The sequence below is a fragment of the Camelus ferus genome, chromosome 27, assembly GCF_009834535.1.
Source record: "Camelus ferus isolate YT-003-E chromosome 27, BCGSAC_Cfer_1.0, whole genome shotgun sequence".
NCBI lineage: Eukaryota > Metazoa > Chordata > Mammalia > Artiodactyla > Camelidae > Camelus > Camelus ferus.
Genome location: NC_045722.1, coordinates 9243436 through 9268590, shown reverse-complemented (window position 1 = coordinate 9268590; position 25155 = coordinate 9243436). Strand labels below are relative to the sequence as shown.

Sequence of the window (25155 nt, the reverse complement as noted above, 5' to 3'; positions counted from 1 at the left end):
GGGGATGGGACAGTGACATGTCGCAATCACCCAAAGTCCATGGTTTACATTTGGGTTCACTCTTAGCGTTGTTGTCCAAGCCTTTCTTTCTGATGTTTGAGTCTGTGGTCTTATTTTGCACAACAAGGACACGCAGGGAGTCAGGTGAAGGTGGGATGGGGTAGGGGTGGGAATTTCCCACTGCTTTTTCTCTCCAAATTGTCCTCCTTGCTTCATGAGATTCATCCAAGTTTGGTGTAGTGGAAATTCCTTCTCAATCTGGCAGATGGTTAAATAACAATGCTAGTTTCCAGTGCTGTTCAAATGTTGCGTGACTGTGTGTGCACTCCTGCGTGGCACTTCAAGGGGACCTAAGGGCATGATGCGTCGGGGTTGCTACTCTCCCCCGCCGTATCTCAGGAGGCCCTTCCTGAACTCCCAGGCTAAATGTCCCACGTACACTTTGTTCCAATTTCTTTCTTTTTTTTCAGTAATGGCTTTATTGAGATGTAATTCCCATATCATATAATTCGTTCATGAAAAGTGTACAACTCAGTGGATTTTTAGTATGCTCTCAGAGCTAGGCAATCATCACCCCAATTGTATTTTTGTTTTGTTTTGTTGGTATTATTTGCTTTCTGGTTTTTAAATTGAAGTACAGTCAGTTACAATGTGTCAGTTTCTGGTGTACAGCATAATGTTTCAATCATACATAAACATCCATATATTTGTTTTCATATTCTTTGTTCCAATTGCTATATTCACATCTATTATATTGAAGGTTAGATTATGGTGGAGACACCATTATTCATCTTCGTGTCTGCAGCCCAAGGCAAACTGCCTCAGGAAACCTCAGGAGATGCCTTACTATGGGTGCCTTTTGTCACAGTGGAGACCACCCCCGCTAGATCACAGAGGGATTTGAATATCCAGCATCAGAAAATGGGCCAGGAGGAGAGCTGTAATATTCCCTAATTTTTCATTTTGAGTATATAAGAATGTTTTCTGTTAGAAAGGTAAGCATATCTAATTATGTACAGGTTAACCTAGAAAATATTTTATGAATAAGCTCTGTTTTCCAGAGAAAATTGGTTACAGAAATGATTTCATGAAAGCCCATTTCTTTCATTGATGCTTTATTAGTGTTGCATAGACATATAAAATTCAACGTAATTTTCACGACCATGAAAGTAAATAAAATTAAACTACTTCCACATAATTAAAAATGCTGATGACCTTATTCTCAATTAAGTATATAGTTTGAAACAATTCTAAAGCTACAAGAGACTAAACTTTATGATAAAATAAATCATATTCTCCCATAATGCAATCATTTATCAAAGGAAAAAAACAATGAGTTTAATTCGTTAGGAAATTTTCAACATTTGATAATGCAGTATGTTCTACTTCATTTAATGCCCCCATTCCATCCCTCCCTCCCTTTTTAGCACTAATCTTCACACTGGAGGGGGAGGAGGACATAATTATGCCCATGCTGAATCGGATTCTTCTTTGCACTGAGACTGGGAATGGTAATTAGGTGCATAATTACTTAAGGTTACCCTGAAGATTTCTTTAGAGCTGTCAGTCATTCGTAAAACTATTCTTGCAAATGCTTTTTCCTTTTTGGAGATACTGTCATTCAACCACATTCTTCTCCTACCCAAGCTCTCCATTCTCTGTAACAACTTTTCGGGGGCTTGTAAAGCTTTAGAGGGCAAGACTCTTCGCAGAAATCATACTACTCAGGAGCTCGAAGCAAATGAGGTGATTTTACAATCCTTGCTACAGGCCAGAAAGTGAGTGTGGCGTAGGTAATTATCCTAATTTGAAAAAGGAGAAACAGGTTCAAAAAGAGATTGACTTATTAACAGTCCCTGGCATTTGTTTAGCACTTTTACTTTATGGATTACAATGTATCATATGACCTGACGCTCAAAGCAAAGTTTGTGTGAGGCAGGCCGAGCAGATATGAAGACACTGAGACTCAAAGGAGTCACTTGCCTACGGTGGCACACACGGAGAAACTGATGTTACTGGAACTTGAACTCAGGTGCTTTGATTCCTGGCCCACAAAGCCTCTACCCGTCACGGCACAGTGCCTCTCACTAACTTGAGCATGGTGAGGAGCAGTGGACTCAGGCCACGTTGTGTAGATGCCTTGGAGCCTGAGAGGAAAAAATACTGTTGTCTTGAAAGAAGAATCCACGTCTCATTTTCAGTGGTGTTCTAGACAGTCCTAATGCACTTGATAAATGATAACTGGTATGTGAATAACCATATAACTGTCATCATTATAAACACAAGTGCAAATGATAATAGATTGAGACAAGCTGCCAAACAGTATGTTGGGATTAAAATAGTTCAGATGGGAATGTACATTATTCAGCTTTCAGAAATGCATATTAAACAGTCTGGGTCGGGGTTTCAGACATAGCAGAGTAGCTCCCTAGCTGTGATCTATTGAAGGTCGGCCCTTGAAAAAAAAATTTTTTTTAATAATAAAATAAAAAACAAACAATCTTGGTTAAAATACCAATACAAAATGGATTTTGAAATCCTGATTTCCTGTAATAAACTTTCTAGACTTCTTATTTAAAAATTTTAAAAATGATTTGTTTTAGCTCTCTCATAAATTTTTTTCTACTATAAAAAAATTGTTTTTGCCCTTGGAAAACCAACATTCTGTTAGCTTCCTTTTCAACATGACTTCATGGTTAGAAGGCCTTCACTGTGGGAGTGATCTTGCGGAAGAATCTGTGACCTCGGGAATTTGTGTTTTCAAAGATGTAACCTGGAGGAGAAGGATAGCTGGCTGGGCAGAGTTCCCGCTGCTTTGGCGCATACTCTGTGGAGTACATGGTTACGTCATCAAATGGAATCGAAGTCTTAAAGGCAACATTTGAAGGTTTGCAGCTCTCCGTTGGAATCAGTTCATGTGGCACATAGTGAGATCGGAAAGTGCTCAAACCATCAAATTTTCCAGATGGGTTGGGAATCTGCTGCTGCTGCCTAATGAGTCCTGGACGACAGCTCTCCCACGCTGGGAAATCCTCCTTCATGGTGCTTTTTCCTTGGAAAGGAAAACCGTTGTTTCTTCTGTGGGAAACTGGCCTGATGGGAACAACCCGCTTGGCCGGGTGCGGAACGTAGTCCAGGTGGCTTGTGCTGTCGAACTGCATGGTGCCCGCAGGAGGGACGTACTCTTGTACTTTCTTGATTTCAGGAGGTGGGATTTCCCATGGTTGAAAACTTTCACGGAATTCAGTGCTTCCTTCAAACTGAGCATTTGGGGCCACTCTGGGGGGTGCGGGTCTACAGATTTTTGCCGTTTCACCAACAAGACCCTGAAAGTCATATCGGTGAGTTGTGAGATCCTCGAAGGGTTGGTCAGATGGCTTGTAAACTTCCTTTGGCCTTGCAGACTTGAGTTCTAGCTGGTAAGGTACGTAATCCAGGCGATGGCTTGTGGCATCGTTAAAGGGGGCTGCAGGGCGTGTGACCGCAGGGCTGGGCTTAAAGCTTTGCCTCAGCTTTACCTCCTGAGGAACATAGTCGTCCTGAAAGGTAGTTGAATTTCCAAATTTCACAGTAGGGGGATTGTAAACTTGTTCCGGTTTACAGAGTTCACTTTTCTGAATGTCCCAAGCTCTATAATCATCTTGAAAATTAAAAAAAACAAAAAGCATGTTTAAATACTGAAGAAAACAACCACCTTCTAAAAACCATGACTGACCTCTCTCTCATGGCCGTATTACCATCATTCCATTTCCTTTGGGAACCTGAGCACTAGTCAAGTATGAACTTTCACTGATTCCCTCAGATTTATTCTTTTTTCATTTCTACGTTCCTCTTCCTGTCTCTCCACTTTAATATATACAACTTCCACGTTCAGATTCTTCTAATGATGCAAGAGAATGGAACTTCTGGGCCTGATCCCAACAGTTTTTGAAAGCCCCAAGGGCTGTTTTGGGTGGAGCCAGAGTTTAGGAGATTATTGCTGTGTTCCCAGGAACTGGTTGGAACTTTTGCTATAATATATAAAATGCTAAAGTAAACCCTAAAATCTAGGGCTCGACATAAAATCAAGGGCCCTGATGTGTGGGCAAAAGTGATGTGGGTATTACTTCTTGCTTTGGGGGAACTCCTCAAAGGAGAGGAAATTTCAGCTCCGTTACACTGGGATTTAGCATTAAATAACCTTAATTCTGCTTCTTGCAGCTTACCTAGACCATGGATAGAAAGCTGACGTGCTTCTATTTCAACTGAGGGTTATTAGGTTTTCCATTCCTAGATGAGAAAGGTAGAAAGCTGAGAAAAACTGTAAAATTGACCTCACTTCAAAATATTTATTTCTAAATACCAAAAATTAATTTATAAAAGACAGGTCCTAAGGACAAGGCGAGGCAGAGGAGCCCTTCATTCCTTCCAGTTCTGTGCCCGCATCCTTTCTCGGGGCCCCTCCTACCTGTAGCCCTTGGGGGGCTTGGCAGGACTGACTGCCTGGCAACCCGGCTGCCGAGCCCTGCCCCCTGGGTGCCTGGGCTGTTCCCCAGGGCACTGAACTGGGCTCTTGACCCACATAATGTCTTAATCCTCAAGAGCATCCCAGGGAGCTCCACAAGAGTCCTGGCCTGGGCTATGAGTTTGGGGGGGAAAAAAAAAGACGGAAGCCATACAAGATAAAGTATTCGAGTCTAGACTGAAGTCCAGGCAATGTTTACTGGAAAGGCCAAAGCTCAGATGCTTGTTATGCGAACACCTCTGAAGAGAAAAGTTCCTCAGCCATAGATATTTCTGCCAAGATGGCCAGGTTTTAGACCAAATGATCACTCCCACTCTCAAGCTACTGACCTACAAACGAGAGTGAATACCGGACCCAAGGGCAGGCAATCTTTAGGCTGGTAGAGACCTGGCAAGAAACAACGTGGCAAGCGAAGATGATCTACGTCAAGCATATTCTTGTTCTTGGGAACCTAAATTTGAACATACAGAGCCAGATAAAAGTGGGAGAAGAATCTAAATGGATGCCGTCAAGCAGAATTGGAGCACCGTGGTGCGCTGACAGCTTCAAAACAGACCCGTAAGGAAACAGAGGTGACACACAGGCCGCGGAGGCCTGTGAGCAGGATGGTGATCAGAGAAGCCATGTAAAGGGAAGCGATGCTGCAGAGGAACCATGCAGCTCATCACAGAGATGGAGGGAATAGCTCTTCCTTCAAGCTTCCTCTGTCCCTGATAGCTTTTCATTCCAGGTCACGTGAAGTTTTACCACAAACTCACTTTTTCTTGAGCCACCAAGAAGGAATCTCTGTTGTTTGCAATCTAAAGTGTATAAAATTACCACACTGTTTTTCAGTAACTAAAAGGAAACCATAGGATGTTATTGGAAGTCTATGGTTCCCTGTAAACATACAGGGAGAGTCCTTGTTGCCGAAATGTCTACAAGAGAAAGATGTTATTTCATCAGAGAAACTAAATAGAAGAGAGTATTTCTCCCTTACCAAACCAGCTTTGGTTTTCAAAAGGGAAGCAAGAATTTGGAGACTATTTAATTTATTTGAACCCCAGTATGCTCAGTAGAGTTTCAACTCATTCTGGGATGTAAGGAAAGGACAAGTGCCAACATATGTGGCATGTGACACATCATGACATAATGCTTGTTCAATGGCATCCCTTGTTTTCATGTTTTGAGTCAGAGAAAACTAAGTGACCGAATTTGGATGGGAATCCAGTTCTCTTAACTCTCAATCAAGCAAATGGTCTTTTTTTTTTTTCACTATGCAATACTGTTTTAGCCAAAGAGAAGTTTTTTCCTAAGCCATAGGGACTAACTTTGGCAACACACCAGAATTATGATTTGATATTAGATGTCAGAGCTGGACGTGAGTTTTAGTATTTTTGGCCCTTTCATTTTTGAAACGGCAAGTTACCTTTATAGGTTGGGACAGTGTCCAGCTTTCCTTTTTTGACTTGTTGTCTCTCCAGAGGCCGGACTATTGCCACAGGCTGTACTTTATAAGAATTAAAATCCCGTTTGTAGGTAGTACCAAGATCAATCTTTCCCTGTTTTGCTTTATATTCTTCTGGCACATGGCGAGGTTGTTTGACTATTTCATAAGGACGATAATCTGACCTGAAATATATAAATTTGAAACATAGCCTCATAGGTTCTTTTGTGTCTAATTATTTCAGTGCAGTATTGACATTGTCAAGTCTTTTTGTTTTCACTTGAAAAGTCTAAGAAGATATTTAAAATGGTGATGGTTGATAAACTACTTGAGTTTGTTGAATTCCTTTATGCCCTATCCAATGAATAAATGTCTTAAGAAAAATAACTGTCAAAGATCCTAGTTTTCAAAACATCCTTATAGTGGATCCTCGGTTACTTGGATCTTACATAAATAAAATCTTCAAATAACTGAATTTTTTTTCTGACCTAGAAGGTCAGAAAAATTTTTTTAATAGATCCCCTGGGTCCACCTTGTCAAAATCCTTATTCCTATTGAAGACTTTAATAAACTATCTGAGCATCCTCTCTTCTTGCTGAAGTCATGCTGTCTTCCTGCTCATCATTAAATAATCAATGAAATAAGTAATTTATGTCTAAACTCTGGCTTTTAGACATAAATCATATTCATAGTATGGATGTGAGTCTGACTCATCTTCAGATCCCCCAGAAACCCTTGCCAGGGACGGGAGTCATATGGCACCCCAGCCTCCCTGGGCATTATAAAACATTATGTGGCAGAGGCAGTCATCAGACACCCAGGTTGTCTGGTGGGGTGGAGGAGACCACAGACTAATCAGATTACAGGGTCCAAACCCTGGCTCTGTCGTTCACATCAGATGTATGATGTTGGACAACTTCGTTAACCTGCCTATGCTCCAGTTTCCTTAGATAGAAAAGAGGACAATAATACCATCTATGTCACAGGGTTGTTTTAAGGACTGACACATGTCCACCATACACCTGAGTGTTTAGAACACAGTAAGAATAATATGTTAGCTACTGCAATACGACTACAAGTCTTCAAAATTGCTTTTTTTTCCCTTTTGGGACTCCAGCGACTGTTTCACTCATTTTATGATTTATTTAAACCATCTTGTATTAGTAAATATTTTCTGTATACATCCATAGCTCCAAAAACCAAAACTCACTGAACCCCTTCTCTATTCATGATAAAACTTCTTAAGACTTTTGGCTCCATTTTGTCACCTGCACCCACCCACGCTGGACCCCTCTTCAACCCGCTTCAGCCTGGTTCCCAGCACTGTCACTTCTCTAATACAGCTTGAAGGTTCACAGTGACTTCTATTGATTAAATCCATCAGATGTTTTTAGTCCTCATCTTACCTGACCTCTCAGGCAATAACTGACATTACTGCCCGCTCCCTCTATTTCTGGCAAAGTCTCCCCTCCTGCCTTCCTCGTTATTTCTTCTGAGTCTCCAGTGCAGCTTCATCCTCCTCTCCTCGTCTTTAAGGGCTGGAGTTCCCAACACCCAGGCCTGCACACTCTCGTCCTCTCATCCAGTGTCCTTCCCGAGCACAACTCCTCTACTCCCACTTTCAATTTCCACCTTTATAGAGATGCCTCTCAAACTTGGATCTTAGTTCAGACCTTTCTCTCGGCTCCGTATCAGTGTTTACAGTGGCCTCTTGGATATTCAATGGCATCTCAAACCTTAGTATGCCCCTAATCAAACCACTGTTTCCCCCAACAAATCTGGTCCTTTGTGCTTACTCCCTGTCTTAGTGAAATACATCACCGTCTCTTCAGCTGCACAGTCAGAAACCTAGGACTGACCCTTCATGCCTCACCTCCGCTCTGTATTTAGTTCCTCATTAACTCCTGTCAGTTTTGCCTCCTAAATCTCTCTTAAATCTAACTGATTTTTCTCTATCTCTTCACCACTCTTAATATTCCAAGTTTTCATAATACCTCATTCAAATCAATTCACTAGCTTCCTAAACTCATTTACTAGTTCTCTTTCCAGTCTTTTCTCACACTGTCCCTGAAGTAATCCTTTCAGGTGTAAATTTGACCAGGTTATTCTGCCCTCATGTCCCAAGCCTCTTTCTTATCCCCTTTACATACTTCCTTCAAGACACAAACACACAAACCAACAGAACAAGAAAGAAAAAGAAAACTTCAGTGGCTTCTTATTGCTCTAAATATACAGAAAAAACTGAACGTGGCCCAAAGGCCCACGTGGCCTCGTTCACTAGCCTCAGTTCACACTGTGCTTCCTCTTGTCTTCCTTCTTTGATAATTCCCTTCTTTCATGTCCTCCTGCTACATGCTGCTCTGCCTGGAATGCACTTTCTTACTCTCTCAACTCTAGTTAATTGCTTTACATGTTTCAGAGTTTAGCTCATTCTCCTCATTTCCCTGATAAAGTCAAACCTCTTACTCCGGCTCTCCAGTTGCCTTGCGCCTATCCTTCAGATTCTACCACTGTTGCAATTTCATACCTATTTTGAACGATGTTGTTGATTGCCACCTTCACTAGACTGCCACGTCTGTCAGCAGAGAGATCATGACTGTTTTTGCTCATCATTGTGTCCCAGGTGCCTAACATAGCACCTGACACTTAACAAATGCTTAAGAAATACTATTTAGTGGATGAATAATAGTAGAAATCACGTACCTCTGCTTCTCAAGACATCTGAGGTGTTTTTTGCTCTTCCCAAATACCAGCTAGAGGGGAATAGGCTAAAATGCAATCAGGGAGTGGAAGGATCAGGGAGAGGACAGAGAGAAAGCTTAGAAGTCTTAGTCGCTCCAGTTAGATTAGTTAAGTGTCAGACAGTATCCCCGCAAACCCAAAGCGGCTTTCTATGGGGGAGTGGTAAGGGGTAAATGCACTCTTATTCATCTGACATCCCCAAACATTTGACATGTCTGGAATCATACTTTCAGCGCAGACTTCCTGCCAACTCTGGCAGTCATCTATTGTGCTACAACTGTAATGCTATAAAGGATCAAAAGTCCTGTACAAGTCCAGATATCTGCTCTTTACAGTCTCTTCCTATATTATAGAAACATATAGAATAGAATGACACCTTATTCCTTGTACAGATAAATCAGCTACGTTCTGCTTCCTAGTCAATGTTGTCAACATGAGGGAGTCAAGCAAGAGTTCCAAACACCTATATAGCTCTTGGAAATACTGCTAGTTCCCTAGTCAAAACACAAAGAAAAGTCCTAGTGTTTTACTAAGTAGAAAGATGATGTTTTAAGAAATGGAAGTTTTAGTTTTATTGGCATATTTAAACCTTTGGGAGTTGAGACTTTTTTTAATTAATTTTTTTTTTTTACTATTAAAGGCTACTTGAACAAGGCAACTGAGAAAAATCTAGAACTGAAAAGAAATTGCCTTTTTAAAGAAAGAATGACAAGTTAAACTTTCTTGATTATAACACTTAGAATTGGTTAAATGCAAGATGTTTATTCATAAATATGAACATTATGAATTTTATTTCAAATCTCCATTATGAATCATTAAGGCATCAAGGAAGAAAGGAGTAAAGGTGAAAAAAAGAGCAACCATTGCCTTTGCTCTATCTCAACTAATTGTTCAATTCCTTCATCTGATTTACTATGATCTGTCATTATCTTGTTTACCTAATTTTTTATTTTTGGACTATTGTTCCCACAAGACTATGAACAACAGTAGGGGAAATCCCTTCTTTGTGTTCCACACCATCCCCAGTGGACAGTCCACCACCGACCCACTGCATTGAGTCTGCAGCAACAGAATCACCAGCAGGGCTGGTTAAAAATGCGTATCCCTGGGATCCACTCCATTATCTACTGACTATTTTAGGTGGAGCTCTGGAATCTGCAATTTTAATCCTTCTAGGTGATTCCAAATCACACCAAAGTCTGAGGGCTATGGAAAATCTTCAAATTCCTGGAAGAGCCACACACTTACAGAAGTAACTGGAATCACCAAAGCACTATTACTGCATGAGTTGCCTGAAAGGTGAAAGGTAGGCGTATTGGACTAAAAGTCTAAAGGTCTCCACCTGTGCTATGTAAGTCGAATGAGCGCTATCTGAAATAAAAAGAAAAGGGATAGCACTACAAATTAAAGCTGTTATAGAGCATTTTAAAACCCTTATATTGTAGAAATCTGATGTATGCATTCCTTGAAAGCAAGAACCTCTATTTATTGACATTTTTACACTTAATGCCTAAGGTTGCACCTTGAATATAGTGTGCATGTTAACAGAATAAAGAAAAGAATTAACCCCTTGAACTGACAAAGATACAAAGAGATCAAAAAAGCTGAGTCCAAATGAAAAGTTCAGGCTTAGAAGGACTTTTCTGTCTCACACACTGAATGAATACTGACTGCCTACTATGAGCTAGGAAGCACTGTACTGGGTTTCTGGAAGTAGAATGCCGAGATAAGAATAGACATAGTTCCTGCTTTCATGGAACACTGAAACTAATCTGATGATAAAATAATAGGAAGACGCTTTGGGAGCTTACATAGGGGGCTTTTACCTAGACTGAAAGCTGGGAGAGGTGTCAGAGAAGGCTTTGAATTGAGATCCATAGGCTGAAAGGGTATTAACTAGGGTAAGAGGCAGGAAGAATCCCAGGCAGCTGAAATAAAATCTTGGAAGGTTCTGTGACAAAGGAAACCTGGTACTTTCAAGAAATGAAAAATATCTGATGGTACAGTGACCATAAAAAAGTGCAAAGGGCACTGCAGTGAAAATAAATCAGAGAAGCACGTAGCGACTAAGCAATGAAGGGGTTTTGGTGTATAGTAAACGTAATGGGAAAATAGAGTATTTTCAGCAGGGCGGTGATAGGATGAGATCTGCATTTTAAAATGCAGGCTAGAGTTGGAAAACAGATCAGAGATGGAAAAACTAGAGTAGATACAGACATAACAATTAGGAAGCTACTGCATTCCCCTAGGTGCTGGTGACAGTGGAAAGCAGATAACACAAGAGATTTTAGGGGGTTAAAAAAAAATCAATAGAACTTTTTATTTCCCTTTTTCCTTTTCATTTTTGTCATCTAAATTATCTTTCTGTTTTTCTCAAGTCGTGACTCAACTGGTTTTTTGCTTCTTGGATTGGTTCAACTTACAACAACTAAATAGTTCAATTTAAAGAGTTGAAAAACAAACAAAACCTTTATTAAGACCAGAAGAGTCAGGAGAAAAGTAAGTAAAGCAAATGGTTTCTCGATATTTACTTAAATGTTGTTATTCCTTCCATTTTACTGTGACATGCTCTGAATTCTTCCTTGGGTTTCAGACTCTGAGGTGGAGGCACATTGCCATACGTAGGATATTTTTCCAAATACTCAGTTGTGGGACAAGACATGCCAGAGTTTTCATAAATCCTTGTGGTTCCATGCGGACAACGATGTCGCCTGTGCAAACATAAATAAACTGAAAGATTAAGTTCACCTTCAAAAACATTTTGTATAATTGCATTTTAATCATAGAACCTTCAGTAAACTCAGAATCTCTAAACTTAAGAGCAGCTTTACTGAAAAACAAAACCAAGAAAACTTCTGTTTACTCTGCAGTCATGTTTATAAAAACAATGCATATATTATGGTATATCCTGATGTGGTAGAAACTCTGGTTTTGCTCTGGCAACAATTTAGTGTGTTTTCTTATACTAAGCTGAAAAGCTAACAAGTAAACTTCCCAGGCCCCTTGCAGGCAGTTTCTACATACAATTCAGGTTTCAGGTTTCACTTATTGGATGTAGTCACGTGAGACTCTAATTCAGAGAGAGCTATGTAGGGGGAGAGGTAGGGCAGGTCCATTTTGTGTGAATGGATTGTAGCTGTGGCACAGAGAGTTAGGGGCCAGCAGTTGTCAGGCAGCATCTTGGTTTGCAAGGTGGCTTCTTGACTTGGCAGCTCCCTGACCTTGGCAGTGATGAGTAGTTCTGTTGCAGTTTCTTGATTGTGGTGGAGGCAGTGACACCTGGCAGCCCTGTTCTGTGGTGAGTTTTCTGGGAATTTTTCCTGAAAGCTTAGTTTGCAAACTGTTTCTTCTTTCTTGCAACAATTCTGTGAGCTGTATATTCTCCTTAATAAATTCCTTTATGCCTTAACTAGCCAAAGTAGATTACGTTGTCCATAACTAAGAACCCTGATCAATACATCATATACATGAATGGCATGCAGTTGTTAAAGGGAGTAAGGCTCTTTATGCATGGCCATTGGAAGGTGCGGAGATTGTAAACAGTAAAAAACTAGGTTGTGGAATAGTATGCCTCTCTCTCTCTCTCTTTACAGAATGCAGACGTGAAACTAGTCAAAGAACATTTGTTATCTGTGGGGATAGGATTATGAGGGATTTTCACTACATTATAGATATTTTATTTGAATTTTTATACTATGTTTCATGTAGTATGTTTCTTTCATAATCAGAAAAAAAAGGATAAAGCTCTTAACAAGTAAACAGTTTAACTCACATGAGCAATTGTACATACAGGCTGCAGAGAAAAATATGTTATGAGATAGATGATAGTTTTGATGGATATAGTGAAACAGACAGACATTTGAAATGATTTAGTTACATAGTATGAAAAAAAAAAGATTCAAACAGCAAGATGAAAAACTAGCAGACTCAGGTCAAAATTTCCCTGAAGCGGTCTCTTGAGGATCTTGATCCTCCTGGAGAGAAGCAAGGCACTGAAATACTAATGAGCTTGTTCTCCTTGTTTTTTCCCCTCCTTTGTTTCAAGCAGGTAATCATGACTCGGATATTTCCCTGTTGCAGGGTTTTTGGGAGTGCAGAGGATGGAAGATGCCTGAAGTCAACACTTTCCTGTCTTTTTAGAAAATAACTCATGTAAGAGATGAAATCAGGCGTCCTTCTGGAGATGACCCCCTCCTCTCAGAAGCCCTTCCTCTTCATCTTTTACCTCCTTCCTCTCTCTGGGGGAATTGTTTCCTCTTCCTTCTTTTTCAGTACAAGACAATCTGTTTCCTCTTAGGACCTCTCTCCAGAAGGACACCTGATTTCATCTCTTCCATTAATTGTCTTTTAAAAAGACAAGAAAATGTGGGGTCTTTGCCTCACTCTACCAGTGTACCAGGAGGTGAGGCCAGATCTCAAGAGTGGGCTAGGTGAAACCCTACAACAGTGGCTCCCAGCTTTGCCAAGATTCTTGTACCTCAAACATAAACCTGAAAACAGGGGTGGCAACACTCTGGAAGGGATTATATAAACTTCAGCAAGAGATATTTCAGTGGGAAGCATTACCATTGTTTATTAAAGCCCAGAGAGGACTCCTCCTGCATTGGCAATGCCTCACAGCTCCCTGGATTATTTTACTGCCTAAAGAAAAGGAAGCCTCTAACATCATGAAGACTGAAATTTCCTGACAGCTGGTTGACAAAAGAACTTGAGTTGGATATAAATTAACTTAAAGATTAGAAAAAAATTAATTTTCTTGCACATCACGATTTTTAGATAGGAATCATACCCTCAAATGTTATTGTATCTTTTAACCTACATGTAGTTATTAATTACAAACAACGTTTATCATGAAACTTGCTTCCATCAACATGCAGAGTGTTTTCCCTCTGGAGGGGCTTACAATACGATGGGAATGACATATTCATAATATTTACTTGGCAAATAGTGATCTAATCCCTGGGTCAACAGGGAAGCAGAGGAAAGAGAAGACGGTGTTTATAGGTGGTTGGAGGTTGTTAGGCAAGACTCATAGACCAATTCTGGGTTTCAGGGTGGATACTATATATTACCTTTTCAGTCAGTCAGACCCTAAAGGAGCGCTGCCTGGATGGGAATGGGAAAGGGAATACGGTCAGGCTCGGATGGAAAACTAGATATAGAAGGACGCTTAACGCGGGTTGAAAATTCATAGACTTGCACACCGTTCTGATCTTCTTCCGTTTTCTTTTATGTATTTATTTATTTTTAATTTTGCGGGCATACACTCTCCCAAGTCGCATCAGATCCCCCCACTTCCCCAGCCTGACATCGGGCCGCTACACATGCGTAGACTACCCGCCAGGCTGGATGGCACTTCAGTTTGCGCCGCTGGAGAGGGAGCAGGCAAAGCACAACTGTTTAAGCCGCGGTAGCTGGCGGGTGCGAAGCGGGCATTCGCTGACCCGGGTAAGTGGGGACATCGCTGCGCCCGCGTCCCTACACCTCCGCCGGGCGGCCACGCAGGGCTCGGTCCCGCTAGGGCCCAGCTCGCTCCCAGGCCCCGCGGCGCCCCAGGGGCCGTTTCTTACCCGCAGGTACAAATCTGACACAGACACCAGCTCCTCATGCTGCTGCGGGCTCGCGGGGTCGGCTCCGCGGCTCCCCTGCGTCCGCCGTGTCTATGGTGCCACCGCACCCGCCGTAGTCAAGGCAACCGCGGGAGCCCGGGTGACGGACGCGGCGCGGCTTCCGGCGGCGTCAGAGACGCGCGTGGGTCAAAGGTCGTGCGTCCGTCAGCCCCGCCTCCGGCGCGCGGGCGTTGAGGAGGCGCCGAGCTCTGGGTGCTTTCGACGCGCGTGGTGTGGCCCGGCGCGGACTTCCGAGCGGGGCTGGCGGGGCGGCGGGAGCCGGTGAGTGCGGGCCGGCGTTCGGTGCGGCCGTCCTCCTCCGCCAGCTCCGGGCCGTAGGGGGACCCGGGTCGCCGCGGCGGCGGGTCAGGGAGCGAGGCTGGGGGCGAGCTCTAGCTGGAAGTGTCCAGCCCGGGGCCGGGGCGGTGGCTTCTAGGTGCGCACCCGGGATCCTCAGAGAAAAAGGGAGTGGTGGTGAGGGGAATGTGAGATGAGCTTTTGGGTTTTTTTTTTTTTTTTTTAATGTAGAAAGGAATGAAAGACCTTCAGTGCACCTGCTTGGTAAATAAGCACGTGACCCAGAACTTTTTCGGGCTGGAGCAGTAATAAAGCTGGGCATTTCATCTCCAGCGAAAGCAAGCGGGAGTGATAGAAGGAAGGACTTGGGAAAAGGTCGAGGACGGGGAGGGAGAGTAGTCGGCGTCTTCTCTCCCTCCTGCATGCGACCCTTCCAATACGTAATCACTGACCTGGAGAGAGTTACCGGAGCACAGAGTGCTGGGCAGAGTTACTGGTGCCGCGGTGCACGCAGCCCGCACGAGCTGTGTGATTCACCGCAGCCGCCTGATCTGGAAGGATTAGTAAACTCCACAAGTACAGTCGTGATACGGTATTTGCTTAAGTGCTCAAACTGGACTTGGGCCTAGGTGGGTATATCCCTTCAGTAAGCGTTCATTGGGTTCTTCCTTTAAGGGACCTGAGTTTTGTCAGCTCCCAGGATTAAGAAAAGTTTTCATGCCCGGACCTGTAGCCATTATATAACATGTTTAATTTTTAGTCACAGGAAATAAGTGATCATGGTGCTCGGTAGTTTGGATAAGATGATTCAGCTCCAGAAAAACACTGCTAACATCAGGAATATCTGTGTTTTGGCTCATGTTGACCATGGTAAGAATCCATTTTAGATGGCTTATTTACATTAATAAAGGGGTGTGTCTCCACTTGTGTCAGTGTAGTGACACCATGCGCAGCTGAGAGTGATGCTTGTTAACCTGCAAGTCTCATTTCCTTTAAAAGTTTGATGTGGGAGGAACACGCTGTCAAGTATTTGAAATGAAGACAGCTTACTAGTGATTAGCATTCTTCTATATAGCATACTGCATTGTTTTTTAAATATGAAGTATTTTTGAAATGGCTTTGTAATATAAAAAGTCTGTGGTCTTGACATAATATCCTCAGAACCTGTGTTACATGGTTCTCTTAATCTCATCAGATGTTTATCGAACTTCTGCTAAGCTCAGGGTATTTTGTTAGGTATGTCAGAAGGTAGGGGTTTATGAACAGGGCACTAGAAGTGATCTGGGGCTTGAGGCAGCACAGCATGAGAGGCAAAAAGGAGACTCTAAAGGTTGAGAGAGCTGGAGGATTGGGAAGCCAGGAAGAAAAGGCTTCATAGCATGATTAGTGTTAGGGATGACCCCTGAGGAGTGACTCAGGATGGGAGAGGGGTTCATACATTCCGAGCGGGAATAGTGTCAGCAAGGGGAGAAAGAAATGTCTGTGACCAAAGCACAGGACATGGGAGGGGCGGGGATAGCTAATGCGTGATGCTTAGCTCCTGACAGACATTGCTTCTGTACCATGGCATTGCCTCCTGCTATAAGCCTACTCTTAGTTTCAAACTCCTTCTTAGTTTAGGTAGCCACAGCAAAGTGACCAGAATGAGCGTGTGGAATAAAAACTATATGCCATCCTGAAGGTGAGGGAGTAAGAGATAAAAGCGATGAGGTAGGCTGGGCCATATCTCATAGACCCTTCATGCCCTCATAGACCCTTCATAGGAGACGGGTTAATGCTCCAGCTCTGGAATTAGACAACCTGAGTTGTAAACTCCGTTTCAAGTTACCTTGCCTTTTTGAGCTTCAGTATACAACATCTGTGCACTGGGATGAAAACTGGACCTACCCTAGAACATTGTGAGGATTAAATGTGATAGTAATGAGAAGCCCTCGGTAGAAACATGCTTTATCATGAAGATGATGATTAACATTTATTATTAGGTAATAGGGCGCCATTGGGAGAACACAGTAAAGCAGGAATGTTGTGATCAGATAGTACATTAGAAAGATTAGTCTGGTGGAAGTGTTTAGGATGGATTGAAAGGCAGGAAAGAGGTTAAGTGATTATTGCCGTTGATATAATAGCTGAAGGGAAGTAGTGTGGGAACTAATAATGGATTACTTTGTAGGTGAAGCCAACTGAAAATGAGTTTTTATACAAATCTAGTGACGAACTCTACCCCATGAGTTTTTATAATTATGCTGCTCACATTTTAAGGACATGAGGTTTGACAGAAGTATTTTTTTGCTTTATGAATTAAATCATGTTGGCAAGTCAGTGATGTGTGTGTGTGTACAACAAATTACTTTTAAACTTACTATTTAAAATTATGTTAAGATAGTACTGCCCTAAAAAACCTGTGATTCATGTATTCATTCAACAAATATTCATTGACTGTTTCTTATGTCAAGCCTTGTTCTGGCTCTAGGGATACAGCTATGAATAAAGCAAAGTCCCTGCTTTCTTGACACTTGCATTCTGGGGGATATATGCTTGCCACACTTAGAATGAGTTCTCCTCCATTGGATAGCAGGAAAGTGATGCTCTAGGATTATGTACTAACACATAATATTTACATGGCAAATACATTTTGCAGTATTACAGGTCTAAATGGATACTTAATTATACAAAGAAGTTAAATAGATTCCTGGGTTTAGGTTTGGATACTAGGCAGCATTGGTCGCTACAGTGTAGCTGATGCCCTCCATTGGCTTGCAAACAATAGGAGTTATAGGGAATTTCCTGAATTTCTTTGCCAAATAAGTATTTTCTTCAGAAAAATTAACTGGCAAATGCTAGCTAAGGCCGTACATGGGGAAATGTGGCAGAAGCTTATGTTCTATTGTTTCTTGATGATGTTTTACCCAGTATCCCATCCAGTGAGGCAAATGATTGCTGTGCCATCCTTTTGTCATTCTGCGCTGTCAAGGGTTTAAGTTTATAGGCCTGGTCACTCTTATGGATGTCTGATGACTGATGTAATAATTACAGTAAAACTGATCAAATTCTTATGGGACAGATTTTAGTAACTATGAAAATGTTGTTTGTCAGATGTTTTATATTGTGATTGGCACAGTGGTTTATCTCATCATTTAAGAGTCTGTGCATTTTGCTCTGTGTAAATTATGCCTCAGTTTAAAAAAAAATGTTTTCTGTGCTTAAGAAAAAGTTGCTTGACAATTTTTAAAGTGAGGCTGTTGAGAGCCACAGGATTGAAGATACAGATTACAGTGCTATACAGTCTAGAGTCTGACCTTCCAGATGGTGCTTTGTTGAAAATTTAAAATGCCAGCCAGTTGTGTCTTGCTTCACTTAGTATAAGTAAATAGGAAATATTTGCTAAACCAATTCTTATGATTAGATGTTAAATTTGTAGATACAGTTTACCCACCTACTCCTTTAAAAGAATAGATTGAATTAATATTGTTATTTTACCAGGAAAAACTACCCTGGCTGACTGTCTTATATCTAGCAACGGGATCATCTCAAGCCGCCTGGCAGGAAAGGTATGTTATATCTGATAAATACTTGCATTTCGGTAAGTATTAGTAATCTGCAACGAGATGAACCATTTGTTGTGCTCTTAGAGATCCAAAATGTATACGGCATAATTCATGTATCTAAGAAGCTGCCAATTCATTTAACAAGATAAAACAGATGTTGAGAAAAAGCTCCTTCTATGTTGCTTTATATTACTTTATGTTAATATTTTAAAAGCACAAGAATGAGTTTTTGCCACAAGTCAAATGATAGCCTGGCATGATTGTGGAAAATTTTACAGGTGGAATAGATTCTTCACAGGGGGAAGTAACATGGATAAAGTGGACAAAGGTTAATTTGTAGATAGCGTTTGATTTGAGAAGAACTTTTGCCTAGAGACAACTGAGAGAGAAAAATGTGCTGGTAGAAAAAAGTGTATCCCATTAAGAAGACCTTGAAGGCTAACCTAAGTACCAAAGGAAGGCTTTTGAAGCCTGAGGGTCATGATGAAAATCATGTTTTAGGAAATAATTAAAGAGACCTTTGTTTCTAGCTGTGAATTGAAAGGACTTGGAATAATTTATTTCCAGTAGAAAAATAGAAATATTCCTCCCCTCCATGAATTTAGGACCTAGTCAGCAGGATTTATCAGGTGACTGGGAATATAGAGAAGAGGAAATGGGGAAGCAAAACTGAGTCAAAAAAAGTAGACCTGAGAGACTGAGGGAAAAATTGGGCATTTCAGGCAGGTTGGGTGGAGAAGTGGCCCAAGGTACTGTCTATAGGAGGCTAAAGAAACTGGGTTGAATGAAACAATAAAGTGGTTTTATTTTGCCCACTTGAGAAGTTAGAAGCAGTACGATAATGCTAAAGTAAATAGATGAAAGGAAATAGTAAAGCACAAATTAATGAAATAGTAAAGATCAGTGAAGCCAAAATTTGTTCTTCAGAAAGATTGCTGCCACTAACAAATATAATACAATATTGGGGGACACATGTCATCCTACATTTAGGGTGTGGATCCTGATGTCAAGTGTAGACTTTTATTAATAATGATGTATTGATACTGGTTCATTAATTGTAACCTACACCCCACCACTCACTGATGTAAGATGTAAGTAATAGGGGAAACTGTGTAGGAAGGGAGGGGGTACTTGGGAACTCTGTACTTTCCAATCGGTTTTTCTGTAAACTTAAAATTGCTCTAAAAAGATAAAGTCTACTACTTTTTAAAAAATTGCTAGCAATATAGACAATTTATGATTATCTTGCATGACAACTGATAAATATCTCCTTGATCAAGGAGAAAGGAAAGGAGAAAGAAATACATGGTACTAGGAAAGAAAAATGCTGCAGAGATTAAAAACGTAATCATGGGACATAATGAACAATTTCATGACAATAATGCTAAAAATTTAAATATTTAAAGCAAAAATCCAAATCAGTCCATTTTAATATTACATTTTAACTCATTGGGAAATAAGGGTACATAATGTTACATTTTTACAGTTAAGGTACATGGACAGCAGAGAAGATGAACAGATCCGAGGGATCACTATGAAATCCAGTGCCATTTCACTACATTATGCAAAAGGTAAATCAATCTGTGTTTAAAGAGCAATAGTTTTATATCTTCTGTGTCCTCCTTTCTCTTCCTGAATAAATTTCACGTCCCAGTTTCTTTTGCTTTATATTCCACGAACTTCATTCTGGCCTCTCCAGATGATCTGTTGTCAGAGTCAGGCTGTCCAGACTTGGGTGCAGATGGGGACCTCTGACTGGCATGAGGGCAAAACTGGCTGTTTACACCAGCCCCCATCTGCCCAGGTGACTATATAGATTTCTTCACAAGGAAGGTCTGGAGTCTTAGGACCTTGCTGATTCAGCCTTACTATCCCATTTCCTGGCCAGGTCCTTGTTCTGTCCTGAGGCCTGCCTGCTGGATTTAGAGTCTTAGTTACTTGACTTTGCATTGCCATGAGCATTTAGCTTGTTATCCCCAAACCAGGACGCCATTTTGAAGTAACACTTCTAGGAATTTATCTGACAGAGATTGTCATACAGGTAGGTGAGATACACGTTCATTGGTATTCACCCAAAAGTTTGTATTAGCGAAAAGAATGCCAGCACCTTAATGCCTGTCTTTGGAAAATGGTTAAGTAAATTGATGTATCCATCTGTGAAACACTATGCAGTTGTTCAAACAACTGTTTGATCTGCATATACTTATATAGAAAAAATAAAGTAAGAGACAAAAAGCAAGTTGCAGAGTAAATACTTATAAGATTTGAATGTGTTTTGGTAATAAAAATATAAGTATGCTGATAAAGGTGTCTGGAAGGATACATACCAAAACCTAACCAGAGTTATTAAGGACTAGATTATGTGAAACTTACACTTTTCAAAATATTTATTTTGTACTGTTAGGAAATTTTACACAAAATGCTTATTTTTATAACTAGGAGAAAATAATACAGATGGATTTCATTTCCCTAATGATTGACCTGTGGTTTATCCTTCACAGTGTCGTGTCTCTGGCACTGACACCAAGGATCATACTCTGTGGGGCGTGGCTATTCTCTTTGAGGTCAGTCTTGAAATATTTTTTGAACTAAATCAGGTTTGAAGCTTTTAGGTACATGAATTCCCGATGTTTAATATTTAAAGCAATGCCTTATTTTTAAAAACTGCCTCTCACATTTTAAAGGGTATGTCCCCATTCTGTGATCCAGTGAAGGCGTCAGTGGTCAGCTAATTTCTTATCTCTTCGTATTTTTACAGACATCAGAGAGGTGTAGCCTTCCTTTTTCCACATTGATACTATTAGTTGGTTTTTATTTGAAGAGGACTTTAGTGTCAGTTTCAGTTGCTCTCTGGGCCTTGTCTCCAGTTCCTCCACCCCCTTTTTTAATCATTTTATCAAGGTTTATTTTATATACCATGACCTTCACCCATTCCAATTCACTTTTGTCTTTGGAATAGAGTATTGTAGGAGAACAGCTACAGGACCCTGGGAATTGAATGGTCTAACTCTGTTTGGTTGAACTCTATACCCTTGGTCAACTTGCTGTCAGATTGTTTTGGATATACCTTCCTGATTGCACAGAACTGAGGCTTAAGCTAGCCTGGGTTGGGTGGGGTGGCCTATTGAAAGAAAATGTGTGAAATGATATTGGAAACAATATTCATGAAAACCAAAAGGCGAGAGCATTAGTGGAGTGGCATTGCAAAGAAATTGAAGCCAGACATTGATTCTGGATCCAGGATGGCTCCAGAGAGCGTCAGTAAAAGTTAATGGGTCTTCCCTCAGGAACTCCACTGGTATCCTTGGGTTTAGTTCTCTGTTTTCACCCTGTAAGTCTCCTATCTTACAGCTTTTGCCTATTCTTAGTGTCTCCATCTTCATAAACTTACCTTGCCCTGATCCTTCATCTCATCTCCTGTTTTTCCCTATTAGATATAGGACTTCTTTTTCCCTACCTTCAAAGTTTTAAGTCATTTGGGAAGAGTTCCAAGACGACCTGGCTCTGTGCTGAGCTCTGCGTCTCTCAGCTGTGAGACTGTCCACAGCAGTTCTGCTTTTTCATAATCAGATACATTTGGGAAACTAGGTTAAACAAAGCTGGACAGGCTTCTTCAATACAGAGCTTCTCTGAGTCTTTAATGTGTATTGTGTTGGGAGCCTCCCCCTTCCAACCCCTGAATTTCTCAAGTTTATTTGATCACACAGCCTTATTTTTTATTTTGCTTATTTTCAGGTGGAAGCACTTGGTATATCTTCCTGTTCTCTTCTAGACTTGACCCTTCCATTCCTGAATAAATTTCAGGGGGTCTGGAATTGGATGGATAATTAGGAAAGGATGGATGGATAGATAGACAGACAGATATATACGTATGCTTGTTTTTCTTGATGTTCCCTAAAAGGTCTGTAACTCCAACAGAGGACAAGCGCACTGTTGTACAGGAAACCTGAGATTCCTGTGTGAGTGCATTTTTAGATTCTGTAGAGAACCTGATAGCAAATCCAGTCTCTGAAACTTGTGTATCAGGGCCAGATACTGTCAGACAGCGGAGGGGAGTGCTTGTGCTTCTCCCACGCTGAGCTCTGGAGCTTAGCCAAATGAACAAGCGAGTGTTGTTTCCCCAGCTGCAACGTATAAAGGCATTTGCAGTCACTTTACAGGAAGTGACTAAGGTGATAGATTGACCTGGGTGTGTCACAAGAGCTTGCTACTGCTTTTGTGACCTTGGATAAATCTCTTCCCTTGTGGGGGCTTTAGCGTGTTTATGAAGTGAAGGGTTGGGCGAAGAAAACGCTGAATGATTTCAGTAATCTCACAACTTTTGTCTTATGTTTTATGGGTGCAGATAGAACCCTGGACCTTGCTAGCATTGCTCATTTTTCTCTAGTTTATTTGGATGGAACTGTATGCTTATCCAGAAAGGTGGCTGTGAGACTGGTGCTTTGAGACCTGACAGTAATAAAAGGCTCAGTTAAGGACACACAGTGGCTATTGTTTCAGGACCCTGGTTCTTTGACTTTCTTTAGGGATGTCCACAGTCCTCTCTGGTTGGAGTCTTCCCTGGTGGGTACATCCGAGCCTATATTCCTTATAAAACAATTTGCCTGAAAAGCTGGGAAGCAGGGGAAGGGGTGGTAGGCACTCTGTTGCTGATTGATGGCAGTCTTTCCCAGAGTCCTACTGCATTTTGGAATCCTTAACCTAGTGTTCAGAAATTCACTACCAGTGGCGTCTGGCACGTGAGATGAAATGTATGCCATCCTGAGTGTAGTGTTAAGGGTATGACTTTGGAGGGTATGACTTAGATGGTTTTGAACTTCCACTTTACCATTTTGAATTCTTTGATCTTAGGCAATTTACCTTAGAGTTGGATTCTAGCTGGATGTCCTTCGGAAAGATATTTAACTTTTCTGTGCCCAGTTTCCTTCCCTGTAAAATTGGGCTAACGGTAGTAACTACTGCAAAGAGTTGTTATAAGTAAACATTAATGTCTATAAAATACTTAGAAGAAACACCAGATAGTGCCCAGGTAGGCAGTCCACGGGTGTGAGCTCTGGCTGTGGTTATTGTAGGGTTGTTGCTATTTTATCATTTCAGTGATACCTAGAGCACTAGTCAAGTCATCAAGTTGTTAAAATTCCACTGGGGAAAATCCTTTAAATGGCCCCAAATTATCATAGTCAGCCCTGTAGTAGTTCTGGAGCACACAGAAGTTGAAAAACACTGAGTTAAGAGGAGGAGCAAAAGTAAAGTGTATGTGTGTGTATATATGTATGTATATATATATAATATATATATATATATAATATATATACAGATGTTTGGTCATTTAATTAATCATTTTGCTGTTAAAAGAGAATTAAATCAAATTTAGCAGTAAATGGGGAATGAGTATAGAAGTCTAATGAATTGCTGTTTTTCTGCCTGGTTTACCTAATTATGTTTTAATGCCACATCTCTGTAACCTAGGATGGCCAGTTCTGGTTTGCCTGGGGCCGATTTGAGGCTTAATGGAATGTGGGACTGACTTTGGCATTTGGTGGGATGTGAGACTTTTAGTGCTAAACCAGAACAAATAGACATGAGTTGTCACCCTTCTATAAGCTTGAAACTTTTGTTCGTTGTGAGGATTAAAGGACACTATATACGTGAGAGCATGTAGCACACCTTTGGGCACATAGTAACTGCCCTTTAAATTTTTGTAGCATCGCATCTGGATTTGGACTGAGCATATTCGCGCACTGCTCTTTGAGGAGTCGTAGGGCAGTGGTTGGCCACCTGCTCTGTGTCTTTTCCTGTCTTGGCCCCTTTGAACAGCTTTCACTCTCAGCATTAGTTTCTTTTAGTCTCAACTTCCTAATCTGTAAAGTGTGCATAGTAATATTTACCTCTTGTGGATATTTTAAAGGTTCAATAATGTGTGATGAGCATATTAAAAGTATTTAGCGCAGTGCCTGGCTCACAGTCACACTAAGCTCTTAATGCGTGGTAATTACTAGAGTCATAAAGCCCTTTAACATTTAATACAGTCGCTCTTTGGACTCAACAGCTCCATCATGGGGAATTCCTAAACTGAAACGGTAGCTGTTGATTGAGCTTTTGGCTTCTTTAGCTTTATTCAGTCGTTTCTTAGAAACTCTCTTACTCCAGGTTGCCTGAAAATGTGTGTTTTCGAATTTCATTTCAGATGAGGAGGAGTACCTGATTAACCTGATAGACTCTCCAGGACACGTGGATTTCTCCTCGGAAGTGTCAACGGCCGTTCGCATTTGTGATGGGTGCATCATTGTGGTGGATGCTGTGGAAGGAGTCTGTCCACAGGTAGTGGGTTGAAGGGTGAAGATACTTAACTGGTTAAAGAAGGTGGAGAGAGAGGAGGAACTGACTGTCAATTCCTGTGTGCTACTTGAGACATTCCGCTGACAGTCAGGAAGTTGGTTTTACATTGATAATGCTCCGCTCTACAGTGGAGTTAAATCACTGAATTTTGAAGGAGAGTTAGAGAAAATGACTTTAAGATACTTTGATGTGTCAGTGATATCTGCTTGGAGAGGGACTTAGAAAAAATTAGAGAAATGTTTAGGAGGATCTGAAGTTTTTATTCCAGTGGAAAAGTTTCTGAGCTGTGAGAGGTTAGGCAAGCTCTCCCCTAGGTGAGAAATTCTCTTCTGTTGGCTTCTCAGTCTACACTCAGGCCTCCTTCCCCCTCCACACACACTCTCCCTCCTCCTTCCCTCTCTTACTCTTTCGTATCCTTAATCTAAAGTTTGTTACCTTTCCCACCAAAGTTCAAAAAGTTCATCCCTAAGTCCAAGGTGAACATATAACTCTGGTCGACATGAAACTCAGTGATTTTCTAAACTCAGTTTTTTAAATAATTTTTCTTTGAAACCTTATGTTTTATCTTTAAGAATGTTGTCACCTTTGTGTCCTGCTTCTTAATATACCTTTGTTTTTTTTAATGTTTTTAGAAAAGAATAATAAAAGGTTTAGATTACAGGCATACCTTGGAGATACTGTGGGTTTAGTTCT

At 41.1% G+C, this 25155-nt stretch overlaps 2 protein-coding genes across 2 annotated transcripts in view; one reads left to right on the top strand and one right to left on the bottom strand.

Moving 5' to 3' along the window:
- Positions 1–823: 823 nt before the first annotated feature.
- On the bottom strand, positions 824–14416 carry SAXO2 (stabilizer of axonemal microtubules 2). The gene is made up of 4 exons (XM_014565986.2): positions 14243–14416; positions 11204–11383; positions 5913–6115; positions 824–3640 (listed from the first exon to the last, which is right to left on the bottom strand). The coding sequence occupies exons 1-4, from the start codon at positions 14278–14280 to the stop codon at positions 2697–2699; spliced, it is 1365 nt and encodes a 454-aa protein (XP_014421472.1). The 5' UTR covers positions 14281–14416; the 3' UTR covers positions 824–2696.
- Positions 14417–14440: 24 nt separating this feature from the next.
- EFL1 (elongation factor like GTPase 1) overlaps positions 14441–25155 on the top strand; it is an 89726-nt gene continuing 79011 nt past the window's right edge. The window contains exons 1-5 of the mRNA XM_032469339.1: positions 14441–14563; positions 15339–15448; positions 18059–18126; positions 19610–19694; positions 24311–24444. Coding sequence (XP_032325230.1) covers positions 15358–15448; positions 18059–18126; positions 19610–19694; positions 24311–24444 — 378 coding nt within the window. The 5' untranslated portion in view covers positions 14441–14563; positions 15339–15357. The remainder of the gene's footprint in view (positions 14564–15338; positions 15449–18058; positions 18127–19609; positions 19695–24310; positions 24445–25155) is intronic.